Source organism: Equus quagga, chromosome 22 (assembly GCF_021613505.1).
Source record: "Equus quagga isolate Etosha38 chromosome 22, UCLA_HA_Equagga_1.0, whole genome shotgun sequence".
Taxonomy (NCBI): domain Eukaryota; kingdom Metazoa; phylum Chordata; class Mammalia; order Perissodactyla; family Equidae; genus Equus; species Equus quagga.
The window spans coordinates 25,533,586-25,547,804 of record NC_060288.1 but is presented as its reverse complement, the minus strand read 5'-3'; the positions used below and the strand labels follow the sequence as shown (position 1 = coordinate 25,547,804).

The following is a 14,219-nucleotide window of genomic DNA, read 5'->3' as shown; positions in this document are numbered from 1 at the left end:
AAGTTGATTTCATTTTCTAAGGCATGGGGATCATATTGTGGTTTTGTAGGAAAATGTTCTTTGTCTTAGAAGATTCATGTTGAAATATTTAGGGGTGATATTTCATAATATCTATGAGTTAAGCTCAGATGGTTCTGAAAAAGGAGTAGCTAGGTGGATAGATCAAGCAAATTTGGGAAAATGTTAATAAATTGGTAAATCTAAATAAAGGGTATGTGGGTGTTCATTGTCTAATTCTTTTAATACTCCTGTAGATTTGAAACTATTTCATATAAAATTTGGGAGGAAAAGTTGATTTTCTTTATAAAGCATATTAATTTAAGGAGGTAAGTGTTGGGAGTTACATGAGATCCAAATAATTCACTAAGTATGTCTTGTTTTTCCTTAGGTTTGACTTGGTGGCAAACGGTGGGGCTTCTCTAACTTTGGTATTTGAACGATCCCCATTCCTCACTCAGTATCATACTGTCTGGATTCCCTGGAATGTCTTTTATGTGATGGATACCCTAGTCATGAAGAAAGAAGAGAATGACATTCCCAGCTGTGATCTGAGTGGATTCGTGAGGCCAAATCCTATCATTGTGTCATCACCTTTATCCACCTTTTTTAGATCTTCTCCTGAAGACAGTCCCATTATTCCAGAAACACAGGTAGAATGTTCTAGCAGGCAGTACTTTTAAATAAACTATTTTCAGATCGTGTGGTTTCCAAAGAATCTTAAAAAAGGATTGCAGAATTCCAGTACTATCCTAAATAATTCTATAGAATGTGATGTGTGTGTGTATGTGTGTGTACTAAATAGGTATTGTTAGAGTAGGATATGGTTGTTTCTTAAAGATCTATTCAAAATACTTTTTATTCAGGCTATATCTGTATGTATTTATTAGTCGCAGCCAAGTAGAAAACAGCTTAAACTCAAAAGCTTAATAATGTCTTTGCTCATTCATTCATTGGAAAAAGTTTTTAGTGCCTATAAAAACCTGACTTCCTGACTGACATTGGTACTGAGAGCTATTGTACATGGTCCTTACTCTCAATAACTTCCTGTTTAATTATTATTGTAAGTCAAGAATGTTTTAGAAACAATGATTTTTAACGGAAAATGTTCATTAATTTTCTCAAGGTATAATTATTTTAAAAACTTGGCGTCATGTTTTAAGCTCTAATACTTTATGGTTCATAAAGCCCTGTTCCCCACAGAGAAAAAAAAGCTACGTAACTTTTTAAAAAATAGTCATACTTTATTCATTTTATCTATTGAAATATCTGGGGATTGTTTTCTTTATGTTTCCAACTAGAAATAACTTTCAGATCTTAAAGGTAGGACATTAGGTAAAATAATAATGAACTTTACTCATCAATAGCTAAGTAAAAATATCTAGCCTTTAAAATATAACAGGACATAACAGCTTTGTCACTTTCATTCTTCAAATATTTATTGAGTACTTGTTCTGCACCAGGCACTGTTATAATGGAACAAAGCAGTAAACCAATCAGACAAAGTGCCTGCTCTCGAGGAGTTCACCAACTAACGGGGAGAGAGAGGCCAACAATATACATCAGGTTGTGATATGACTTATTTGAAAATACTAAAGCAGGGTAAAGTGGATGGAGGTGCAATTTTAGAAAGTGTAGTACAGGAAGATCTCTTTGATAGGACGTTTCAGCAGGAACTTTAAGAAAGTGAAAGAATAAACCCCCAAAATGGAAGGGCATTCCGGGCAGAGCCAGGAGCAAGCTCAAAATCTCCAAGGGAAGTTGTACTTGGCTTGTTCAAGGAATGGCAAAGAGGCCGGCAGGTGTGGCTGGAGTGAAGGCTGTGGTAGACAACTCACAAATCCTTGAAGACCATGGTGAAGAGAAGGACTTTTTACTTTGAGTAATTGGAAGCTGTTGGGGGTTTTTAAGCAGAGCAGTAATAGTTACTGATTTCCTGCTTAAAAGGATCACTGTAGTTGCTATGCTGAGAATATTCTGTATTGAGCAAGGGTTGAAACAAGGACACCAGTTAGGAGGCCATCTCAGAAGTCCACAGGAGAAATGATGGTGGCTTGGACAAAGGTGGTTTGGGTAGAAGTGGTGAAAAGTGAACATGTAAGAGTGGAGTCCAGGGAAGAGGCTGGAACTAAAGATGTAAATTTGCAAGACATTGCAGTTATGGAAATACTTAGAGCATGGGATGAGATCCCCTAGGGAGAGAGTGTCGATAGAGATTAGAAAAGTTATGCCAAGAAGGTGTAGGATAACAAAATATGGAGTTTCTCACAGGCACATGTGATGCAGAAGGGACGCCTCAGTGATCTATGGCATAGCAGTTAAGTAGACCTTGAGCTGAAGCTTTCAGAAACTCATTGTAACCTTATTCAATTTAGCATTTCCTCCCCAGGGTCCATCTTGCAATAACTCTGAACTTCTTAGCCTGTCCTAAAATAGACTTAACCTAGAGGCAGTGTCTGTCTATAGGTGGCACATATGTAGCAAACCAGGTCATTGAAATGGATTTCAAATAGTCAACAGTTCCACGAATACATGGAAGGATTTTTTTTTTTCATTCCATCATTTGGTCATAAAACATTTAGTAAAAATTCCCTGAGAGCCTATTATGTACAAGGTACTCTACTAGGGTAAAAAGAATAATAAGACTTGGATCCTGCCCTACTGAATGTGATCAAGATTTGGTTGAAGAACTGTGGAAGTTCAAAAGAGAGGTCAATTCCTAAGAAAACCAAAGAAAGCATCACTGAGGAGGTTGACCTTAGAAAGGGTTGAAAGGATGTTTCAGATTGAAGACGTGTGAGCAACAGCATGATGGTAAAAGCACATGATGTTGTATAAAAACTGGTGAAGGATTTAAATCTAGGGCATATAAGGGGAAAGAGTGGGGCCAGATTATGAATGGCCCTGAAATACCATACAATGGAGACCTTGAATTCTTTAGGCAATATGGAACCAGGGGACCAATGACTTTTTTCAGCATTTCTCAAAAGCTAACTCAAGTAACAAAATGCGTAGTTGATTGAAGGAGACAAAGAGATCACTGAACAGACTAGTGCTCACTTTATTTCCATACTTATCCAACGCTCAGATGGAGAGGACCCAACCATCACAATGGTGGTGGAAATGGAGAAGAGGGAACAGATGAGACAGAGATTTGGAAGGTAGAGTTGGCAGGACATAGTTTCTAACTGGAGGCTTACTGGGGTCGAGAATGGGGCTTGCAGATCATGCAGCTGGCAAGAAAATAGGCTTAATGGTTTATTTTTCCACTCTGGCTGGATTTACTCTTCCCACCAATGCAAAATAACATGGTCAAGTTAAGTTACGTAGGAGAGATGCATACGTTAATGAACTAAATTACAGATATTTGTTCCATGGAAGTGGGTTACTGATGACAAAGACAATATAACCAGTTATTAAAATTAGGAATAACACTTGATATTTTGAAATAGAGAAGCACAAGGTCTTAGGAAATATATATTAGTGAAAGACTGCCTTACATATAGAAAACCTATCAAATTTATGAGAAATTATTTTGAAAATAAATTAAGAGGAAATAAATTCCATGCTTTAGGGTTCCATCACTTATATTTTCAGGGCCATTCAGGAGTCACAGGATCTATTTTTCAAACTAACCCGTTTCACCTCAATGGTGGGAGAACAGCGAGTTCTGTTTAGATTTTCACCCTACACTCCTCCAGAAGTACTGTCAACCTTAAATGTAATGGTTTCCCTGAGTCAATGGAGCTCTAAAAAGTTTCTGTCTGTTTATAAACTATTTCGCTTAGACAGTTTGCGGTTGAATTTGTTCGATGTGTTTGTTAAGCAAAACCCCAACTGTAATAAATTGGTAAATCTGCTATAGCATAGCAATGCCTTCTTAATCTATTACATTGCATCACGTCCCTCTTCATGGCAACACTGACTCACCATGCCAGCATGGACATTTGCTTAGTTCATTGTTTTGTGCTGCTTCCAACTGTGTGATTGTTTATATTGAAACTGACAGCTATGCCCTCAGTATCAAGGATTCTACTCACTAGAATTTGGAGATGACAGGTATACATCATTTCTAACGGTTTTATGGGAGAGGAGTTGAGGGGGAGGGGAAACACGACTGAACATTGAATCACTATTCACAGATTTTTCTAACACAAAAATGTAGTCCTTTGTGTATGAATAATGAATCTTAATATGGCAACGATGAGGAATCCTTTGAGGATGCTATTTAATTCTTAGTAGAGAAAGTATGAGTTCTTGATGCAGGTTCTTGAACATGGATAGCCTTGCACTTTAAAATGTATTTAATAAGCTGATGAAGAGCTATTATTATTAAGCACACTAATAGAGGTATTAGTAAGTTGAATCTGAACTGTTCAGAAAGACTTTGTATACCACATAAAATATACTTTTCAAAATGATTAAAATAATGTTTTGGCGTAATACATTCTGCCTATGTCAGTATAAATTCATTGAGCTAGTCACACTGATGGATAAACTGTAGAGTTAAGAATATGATTTTTACAAATTTCTAAAGGAGATCATTCTTATGCAGGTAATTATATTAACTTTTAATTCAAAAAGTATATATTGAATTCAGTATATATGTATTTTGTGTGCGTTCGATAATACACTAATTGTTTTCTGGGGGGAAATTTACACAGCTTTAACATATTAGTTCATTTACCATCATATCAGAAATCAGTGGTGAGCCCTAGCTCAATGTTGAACTAATTATGAAAATAGGCTATTGTTCTATTACCTTTCAACATGGAAATGGAATTTGCTACAATTTAATCCAAATGTGTTGGTCTTTTTTGTTATCATTCCTGTCGTTATAGGATGTGACCAGTCAGCTGACGAGGCCATGGGCATAGGTTTAATCCCCAAACGAGCCAGCTGGCGTAGGCCAGATCTTTGGCCTAGACCACATCCCTGTTCTGAGCTAACCATCTTACAGATGTCTGCTCTAATTCTCCAGGGCGGCTGGGGTGAAAGATGGGTTAGTGAGAATCCACTGTGACTCTAAGCCAACAAGTCAGTGCATGTCAGCCTGATGGAGCAGTCACACTGTTTCCTGTGTGAGGAGTAGCGACCGAGGTGTGATTAACTCAGAATAAATGACATGAAGCTTTTAGGAGGAATAAAATTGGGCTGGCAGCAGAGTTCTTTTTAATTATTGAATGAGATAGTTCAACTGCATATTTGTGAATAGTGATTCTTTGGTGTCTTGGTTTATTTGCTCTACTAGCTTCTTTTAAATATATCGTAGCTGGTAGTCATACCTTCTGCTTTATTCAAACCTAGGTACTCCATGAAGAAACCACAATTCCTGGAACAGATCTCAAACTGTCCTACTTGAGCTCCAGAGCTGCAGGATATAAGTCAGTTCTCAAGATCACCATGACCCAGTCCGTTATACCATTTAATTTAATGAAGGTTCATCTTATGGTAGCTGTAGTGGGAAGACTCTTTCAAAAGTGGTTTCCTGCCTCACCAAACTTGGCCTATACTTTTATATGGGATAAAACAGATGCATATAATCAGAAGGTCTATGGTCTGTCTGAAGCTGTGGGTAAGTTCCATATAAATATATTCTGCATCAAAAAAAGTTGTCCTGAAGTCAGAACTAACATAAAATTAATTGTAACACATGGAAATCAATGGATGAACAGATAGGAAGGCAGTAAGTAAGCAGTAAGCGGGTTGGTTTAGATCTGCCATGGGAAAAAGGAATGTGTTCCCTCTGACAAAAGGAGAAAGGGTCCATTTTTCTGGTTGAAATTGTGTCTTAGAAGAATGTTCTGAATGAGAGTTCAGGTCGTCATATCCTTTTTTTCGTGGTTTTGTTTTTTCTTATTGTGTCCCTTTTTTCTTTTTCTTCTTTTCTTTATAACAGTATCTCCTTGGCTTCCTTATTCTTTTTTATGTTTTCTGTATCTAACAACAAGTGTAAGTTCAACTTATAATGATATTTAACAGGATATCAGACAACATCTGTGTCCAAAAATTATGTCAGCTCCTTTGACTGAATTCAGTTCAATCCATTCAATTCAATTCAGTTCAGTCAATTCAGTAGAAGGATAGTCTTAAAACATCAGTCAAACCAGTTGTTTCTCTGAACGACTGGACAATACAAAGTTTGACTTGTGAGATACGTAAAGTACAGCTTCAAGCTCAGGCTCAGAACATCAAAAACTGAAGGATAACATGTATGTTGTTCTGGTAGCTTTTACCTGAAAATATGATAAACGTTTTATTCTGAAATTAATATATAATTTGGACTTGAATTAATTCAAATCAATCAGACAATTGTCCCTTCTCCCTTCACTTTATTCTAAATTTTCAAATCCATGTTTCATTGTGAACTCTGAAGCTTTTCATTTGTCATTTGTTCATATTAATTTACTGCTAATTTTACTGTTCATTCTTGATAGTACCATGTGAATATAATGTCATAATCTGGCCATCTTTTTTGCTCTATTGGACCTTACTTACTGTAAATATTTTCCAGAACTTAAAACCCTTGGAAACTAAACAGCTCTAGCTATTCAGGGAGCAAATATCATTTTTAGTTGTTACCATCTGGTCACCATTTGGGGCTGGTTGATCGATCTAATTACTTAACCAGTTGCCCAGTGTGAACTTCATTTTGTGCTGTGAACCCCTTGTAAAAGAGTGATGTGGGAAAAAATACTAGTTTTCTATTAAATCAGTACAAAAATAATGTTTGGAGATCATTTTTTTAGAAAACCACCTTTTATATGATCAAATCTTCTCATATAAAAAAATAAACTCTGCTCATAAATAAGTGGAAATATAGTCTCGGAACACAATTGTGGAAAAAGCAGTTTTATCAAAATAATAAAATAAATTGCATTTCTGCCTGTAGTTGAGAAGATGAACTGTGACTTGTTTTGATTCCAGTGTCAGTCGGATACGAGTATGAGTCGTGTTTGGACCTGACGCTGTGGGAAAAGAGGACCGCCATTTTACAAGGCTATGAATTAGATGCTTCCAACATGGGTGGTTGGACGTTAGATAAACATCATGTGTTGGATGTTCAGAATGGTAAGACCTTGTTCACAGACAGTTAATATTGTTCACCTTCAAACTGATTAGATTACAGCAACGTTTTATCCTATGCATGCTGTAGGATTAGAATCAGAAGAAAAAAATAAAGATATATTTTTTAAAACTATAAAAGCTTCACGTGGAACTACATAATATTCTTCTCATGAACTGTTTTTGTATATCCATCTCCAAAATAGTTTCACCATTGGAATGTAAGGGACTGACTTTGGTGCAGCATTGAAAGGACTCTATGTGGGAGTCTTTGCCACAGATTCATCCAGGGATGTCTAATTCTACAGTAAGTCAGTGAATTGATCCCAAAAACTTTAGGAAGATTTATCAAAAAGGGAGGGAGGGGTATCTTTTTTGGAAGATTAGCCCTGAGCTAACTGCTGCCAATCCTCCTCTTTTTGGTGAGGAAGACTGGCCCTGAGCTAACATCCGTGCCCATCTTCCTCTACTTTGTATGTGGGACGCCTGCCACAGCAGGGCTTGACAAGCAGTGCTAGGTCTGCACCCGGGATCCGAACCCACAAACCCCTGGCCGCCAAAGCGGAACGTGGGAACTTAACCACTGCGTCACCAGGCTCACCCAGGATTTTTTAAAAAGTCAAGAAAAAATAAAAATCCTTGCGACTACCAAAATATTCCTAATAGAGTTAATCCTTAGATAGTCTATTCTGAAGGTCTAGATTTTTTTTTCAGTTCTTGTTAGACTGTGTATTTGAGAAAATAAGTATTCTCCCACTCAGATTGGGTTGACTTTGTAAATATTAGGAAAAAATGAATAAAGCAAGAAAGAAAAAATGAGAAAAAAGCAAGAATCAAGGGTATAACTTGTAGTAGCTTTTATAATATAAGTGAATATGCTCTGAAAAAACTTATTTCAGGCATCACAAACCAAAAGAGATAAATTACTTGCAAAATGTGACCAGCTTAATCTCATAAAGAATATTATTTATATTAAACAAATTCTATTGTCTTTACATTTGGCCCATATGCTGGCTGCATCTCAGATAATTTATAGGTACTTAGCTAGAAAAGCTGAACCTGAAGGTAACGCACTCTAGCCTCCTATCCTAAACCACATCATGCTAGTAACTCTACTCTCCTTTTACAAATATCCAGAGGAGACTTCACATTTTTGGCAAAATAATCTGGCTTTTGACTTTGCAGAAGTTTTTGACTATTCAGAATGTTGAATTGAGCATGCAGTACGACTAAATGTTTAACTATGATTAGTGGTCATTTTTCAGATTAATGTTGCTTTGATATTCTTTTCTTTTTTTAAATTTTTTGTTGGAGAGGATACATGTTAAACCTGCAAATACACTAAATGTAAGGAAATTTCCAAGCCAAGGCTTGAAAATGCTGGTTGGTACGTTACTTCCGGAAGAGAATAGTACAGAACAAATCAATAGTAAGAAAAAAACAAAACAGAAAGACCCTTTCCACCTTTCCTATTTGGGGCAGTACTAAACTCTGCTCCATTTCCAAGTGTGCCCTGGACATCAGGTTGTAGTTCATTTTGCATCGCTGAAGATTGGGGGCAGAGCTGATGACTAGTGCCACATGCGGCACACACTTTGGAAAAGTGGGACTCCCAACCAAGGAGGATGCTCCGTATGTTATCCCTAATCATCAGCGGTGTCTGGGCAGTGCTAGTTTCAGTCTGTTATGTTAGTAACACGAGGCTTCATTGTGGTCTTTCAAAATGCAAAGCCATGTGCCGGCCATCCTAGGAACTGGTCTTGATTAAATTATTTGAAATTGTATTTCCCACAGTTTGACATATCGCTATATATTCCTTCAGAAGTTATTTACAAACAAAACTGGGGGAACCTCTCTAGCTGCATGTTAGTTATTACGAGAATAATAGTTTGCTCCAGGATTTCACCCAGCAGATTATGAACCAGTAGGGAGACTACACGCTAAGAGCTCCAGGAAAGCCCGTACCTCTGTAATTCAACACTGTTAGGATACCCAATACTCAGGATAGTAAGTGGGTAGATTGAGAAACTTGTAGATATTCTGTGTCTGTATATATAATAAAAATACACACATATACACACACACTCTACCAGAATAGTACATAGAGTTAGCTTTTATTAAAATATCAGGTCAGATGTAAAAACTAGACTACCCAAGATTCTGTCCTCCAAAAAATGTTATTTTATAAAATATATGTTATTTTAATATTTTTAAATAACATGTTATTTAAAATATGAGGTAACCTAATTCACAGAGTGAACTGATTGTGATTTCAGATTTTATCCAAGAACAGTTTGACAAGTAGTGCCTTTTCGAAGTGACATGTGTCTAATTGAATAAGCAGAGTGATTTGTAATCATGACAAGGTGGACAAGCTATGAAAATGTATTAAGGAAGGAGAGAAGGCAAAAATGTAGACAGCGACAGGTGTTTGTGCAGGCACCCTGAAACATGGAAATAAATACTCTAATGTTCATCATTCCCCTCTGACGTAATAATGGGGGAGAATCATGGAGGACCAATCGTTCAAAGTCATGACCGAATCAATCAGGGGCAATAGAGCAGTAGGCTGGCTTGTAGGATTCTTCTGATGAAAATTACAGAACCGGCTCTTCTAGGAAATTATAGTTCAGTAATTGTCCACTAATGCAATCATAGAAAGAAGGATCTTAGATATCATTAATGTATTCTTTGAATATTCAAGGCAAAATGCATTTCATCCGTTGTTACGATCCAGCCATATTTGGAGTATTTTTCCTTAAATTTGAATAAACCTGTTTTGATCTTTCCTGACTTCCCTTTGTAAATTTGCTATGATTGTTACATCACCCAAATAGCAAAGCATTAAGAGAGTAATCACAGAATTCGTCTGAAGTGTGCTGAGCTGTAAGGGGAACATAGTTATTCTGATCTCTTCTTCACTTGAAAATTATCCCAAAGTGGGAGAAAGAAATACTGTCTCAAGTTTCCTGTTTGTACTTTCATGGGATTGATTTTTTTAACAGTATATTTGCTAAAAAGTGTAAGCATTGGCTGGTTTGGAGAACACTTTAAAACGTAGAACATTCAATGAGAATAACATGTACAGCTCTAAAGTCAACACAGCAGGTAGTTTATACAGATAATAACACATTGAGAAGTGTCACAAAATACGTATGGGACAATAACAGCTGACCACCCAGTGTACATCAGACCAAATGAAACCATTGATCTATATGTAATAATCGTAAATGAATGAATTTAGAATCTCAACTCAAATATAGTTTCTAACCATGAAAATACTTAATATTCATTTGGAATTTTTTTCTCAGGTTTTCATTGAAGATCGTAATGGAGCAGTGGCATTTTGTCTTCTTAAAATTATTGGCACTCTCATACCTTAAAGCAGAGTACACTTGAAATAATAAGTTGCCCTTCCACAACAATTTTGTAAAGTTTGAATTTTTGCATAACTGTGGATATATGCATTCTTATAGCAAACAAGAATATAAGCAAGGAGAATATTCTTTGACAGTATAGTAGTATAATGGAAGTTTGATATATATTTTCTAACTTTGTTTTCCATGAAGTATTTTTAACTTTTTAAAATCAATGATAAACTCATAAGGAAGAAATACATACTTACGATGCACATTTTTATGAATTGGATTAATATATAGTATTTTAACATCATTTAACAATTAGGCAAACTTGTTCTTCCCTAAAGAACGTTATGTAGAGCCTAATTCTCAAATTTGGTTGCACATAGGGATCATCTGGAGAGTTTGTTTTGTTTTGTTTTGTTTGAGGAAGATTAGCCCTGAGCTAACATCCATGCCCATCCTCCTCTATTTTGTATGTGGGACCCCTGCCACAGCATGGCTTGATAAGCAGTGTGTAGGTCCACGCCCAGGATTTGAACCAACAAACCCCAGGCCACTAAAGCGGAGCACTCAGACTTAACAACTACACTGCCACGGGGCTGGCCCCTGGAGAGTTTTTTAAAATCTCAGTGCCAAGTCTGCACCCCAGACCAATTAAATCAGAATCTCTCAGGGTGAATTCAAAGCTTCAATATTTTTTACAGCTCCCCATTCAGTTCCAATATGGAACCAAGTTTGAGAATCACTGACGTTGAGTACTGGGGTTTTTAATTTTTCTTGTTCATCGTTGCTTCTTTCACCAGACATTCTTTAAATCCAGAACGGACAGCATTTTTTTATATATATCCTATATGTTTTGTCATATAATCCTTTATACTAGGTAATTGAACGGAGTTCTTTCCAAGAGAACTTTAAATAAAAGCTTTCCCAGTCCAAATCGAAAAGACACTGAATTGTAGTTAGCTCTCTAGTGAACGTGTTTACTTTTCATCTTTACTCTTTTTATCATGAGAAAAATGCATCTTATTTCTTCTAGGTATACTGTACAAGGGGAATGGGGAAAACCAGTTCATCTCGCAACAGCCTCCCGTCGTCAGTAGCATCATGGGCAACGGACGAAGGCGCAGCATCTCGTGCCCAAGTTGCAATGGTCAAGCTGATGGTAATAAACTGTTGGCCCCAGTTGCATTAGCTTGTGGGATCGATGGCAGTCTATATGTAGGGGATTTCAACTATGTTCGGCGGATATTCCCTTCTGGAAACGTAACAAGTGTTTTAGAACTAAGGTATGTCTTTCCTTAATTGGGGATTTTAATCAAAGCTAAACATGCCTTTATAAAAAAAAATGCTGAATCTAATGTACTAATTTATTTATTTAAATGTATCTTCCCAATGTTTAAAATTCTCCCTAGAAAGAAGTTGGATTGTTGGTTAAAGTTAAGAAAAGCAGAAGGCATATATATTGTGGCATAAATGTACAAAAGAGTGTAAAGTTACCTCATATATAAACTGTCTCACTGATTCCAGTGAATTTTCTAGGCTTCGATAGGATCGAACTATGATTTTTAAATCCCTTTAGTCGTCTTTAGAATAACCTTGTGATATAGGTTGTTTCTCTTTTATCTCACAGTGACTGAAAGTAAAGCATGAAATACGTTCCTACGATATCAGGGCATAATAGTAAATGAACTGAGACTATAACTTTCAAGTAGAATATTGGATCTTCAAGTTGGGTTAACCCAGGAACAATAATGACAATAAAGTAACAAATTGTTGTCTTTGCCTTGTTCATTTGTGTGTGATTATCGAAATCATCCTATTTGGTAAATTATTTGATAAGCCGTGGCCTAAAAAATTCATTTCCAGTGTTATTTCTGCTTAAGTGGGCAATTTCCATACAAATAATTAAAATCTCAGTCTTCAACTCATTATATTTTAGAAACCTTTTCTAACTCTGCTTTCTTTTCACCTTTTTTATCTGCTTCCACCAAGAAATAAAGATTTTAGACATAGGTAAGCATCTTGCTTAAAGGTTGTTGTGTATTTTCAAATGTCCTTTTCACATTTCACTGTGACTCTCTGACACTGTTTTCTAAGAACATTTCATCATGAGAGGGGAAATGCAGTATCACAGAACATCTAAGGAATTAAAACTGCTTAAATGCACTATTATTATATAATATATTGCAATGTATATTATGCCATATATATACAATATAATTTGAAAAATATTTTCAAGTTGGTTAATAAAGTAAATTTCATTGGAAAAAATTATTATATTATTATAGTGAACATCTCTAACAAAAAATTCTTCAAATGTATGATATGGCGGAGGGCACCTGTGTAATCATTCAGGTTAGTAGTAGTTAATTTTCTAAACATCAGTTAGACTTGCACAATCTAAGCCATGTTGAACAAAACAAAATTTGAAGCACAGTAGAGTTTAAAGAAAGTTTAGTTTGACCAATAGCCAGGGCAGATCCTGGTTTATTGGGCCCAAAGCTTATTCACTTTGGGGGCCTCTGTTTAAGGAAAAGAATCTAAAAAATTTTACTTTGGCAAATTTTTTAAAATGTAACACTGTGTGAACATATTGCCAGGGCCCTCACTGGGCTTGGCTAGAACCCATACAAGTGAGGGGCCCTAAAGCTTAAGGTTTATTAACTCCCCAGTAAATTCATCACTGCTGTGTTTTCCTAAGTTGAGAGAGTTACCAGATTTGAGTTTTAAGAAGTAATGTTTTCATTGATATTATTATGGAGGAAAAGACTTTCCTCAGAGCTAAGGATGAATGCAGTTGAAGCAAATATATAGATTGAAAAGTTTTTCCTTTTCTATTTGCTGTGTACACTTAACTGGGGAAGATACAGGAAAAGCTTTTATATGGATACTTTTGACTGAAAATTTTTCCTCGGGACAGCAAGAAAGGGGAAAAAACAATACGTTTTAAAGTAAAGCTAGTAAAAAACAAGACATACTGGACATGCTAGATCTAGTTTGGCCATTAAAATATCTAATGAAATGATAACAGATGGAAAAACTAGTGATATTTTGTATGAGATCCTTGAGATGAATAAATCAATGTAACCCATTTAAACCGTTGTGTGGAGATTAACAACTAGGAAATAAAAAGCAAAGTTCTACTGAAAGATGTATGGCTGTTGCCTGTCAATATGACCAGGCGTATTTTCCTGAGATCCCCTGTTGATCTTGTACTATCAGCTAATAGCTCAGTCACGTGCTAAGATTAACACTATATTTCTCTGGACTATTGAGCATGCAAAGCTCTACTATTAGAAACCACAGCAGAATACCAAAATTTTTCTGGCCTTGCCCTCTTGGTAACTGTGGAGAAAAGAGGAAAGACAAACAGATGTATACACCAACTAAACGTGAAAATGCTGGAGGCAAGACAGGAAAAACTATCAGAGCAGATGCCTTTTAACAAGCTAGCCTATTACATGCCAGGCAGGGCGCCAGATATTTTATATATGTTATTGCAGATGCACACAACAGTCCTTCAGGGTTCCAGATGCGGTCATTGAGGCTCAAGGAGGTTACATATCTGCCCCAAGATGCATAACTAAGAAACGGGGAGCAGAGATTTGAACCACTGTAAAAGGTGTGTTCTTTCCACTACTCCACGCAGCCAGTTATGTGTCCAAATGGCTAGGTTTCCATGCGATAATTCCCTGGGTATGCAAAAAGCTAGATTTATTTCACAATCATTTCACAAATTACTTGGAGCTATAATCTGTTTCACTGGGGAAAAAAATCTGTGAAATTAGAGCTATA

The 14,219-nt window shown here is 36.3% G+C and overlaps 1 protein-coding gene across 5 annotated transcripts in view; it reads left to right on the top strand.

Moving 5' to 3' along the window:
- The window catches only part of TENM3 (teneurin transmembrane protein 3), a 582,429-nt gene that overhangs the window by 519,665 nt on the left and 48,545 nt on the right, over positions 1-14,219 (top strand). For 4 of the 5 annotated variants that reach the window (XM_046648641.1, XM_046648644.1, XM_046648643.1 and 1 more), the window contains 5 exons: positions 389-650; positions 5,305-5,572; positions 6,925-7,068; positions 11,461-11,710; positions 12,417-12,437. In XM_046648641.1, coding sequence (XP_046504597.1) covers positions 389-650; positions 5,305-5,572; positions 6,925-7,068; positions 11,461-11,710; positions 12,417-12,437 — 945 coding nt within the window. The remainder of the gene's footprint in view (positions 1-388; positions 651-5,304; positions 5,573-6,924; positions 7,069-11,460; positions 11,711-12,416; positions 12,438-14,219) is intronic. The other variant, XM_046648642.1, reaches the window with a different exon arrangement.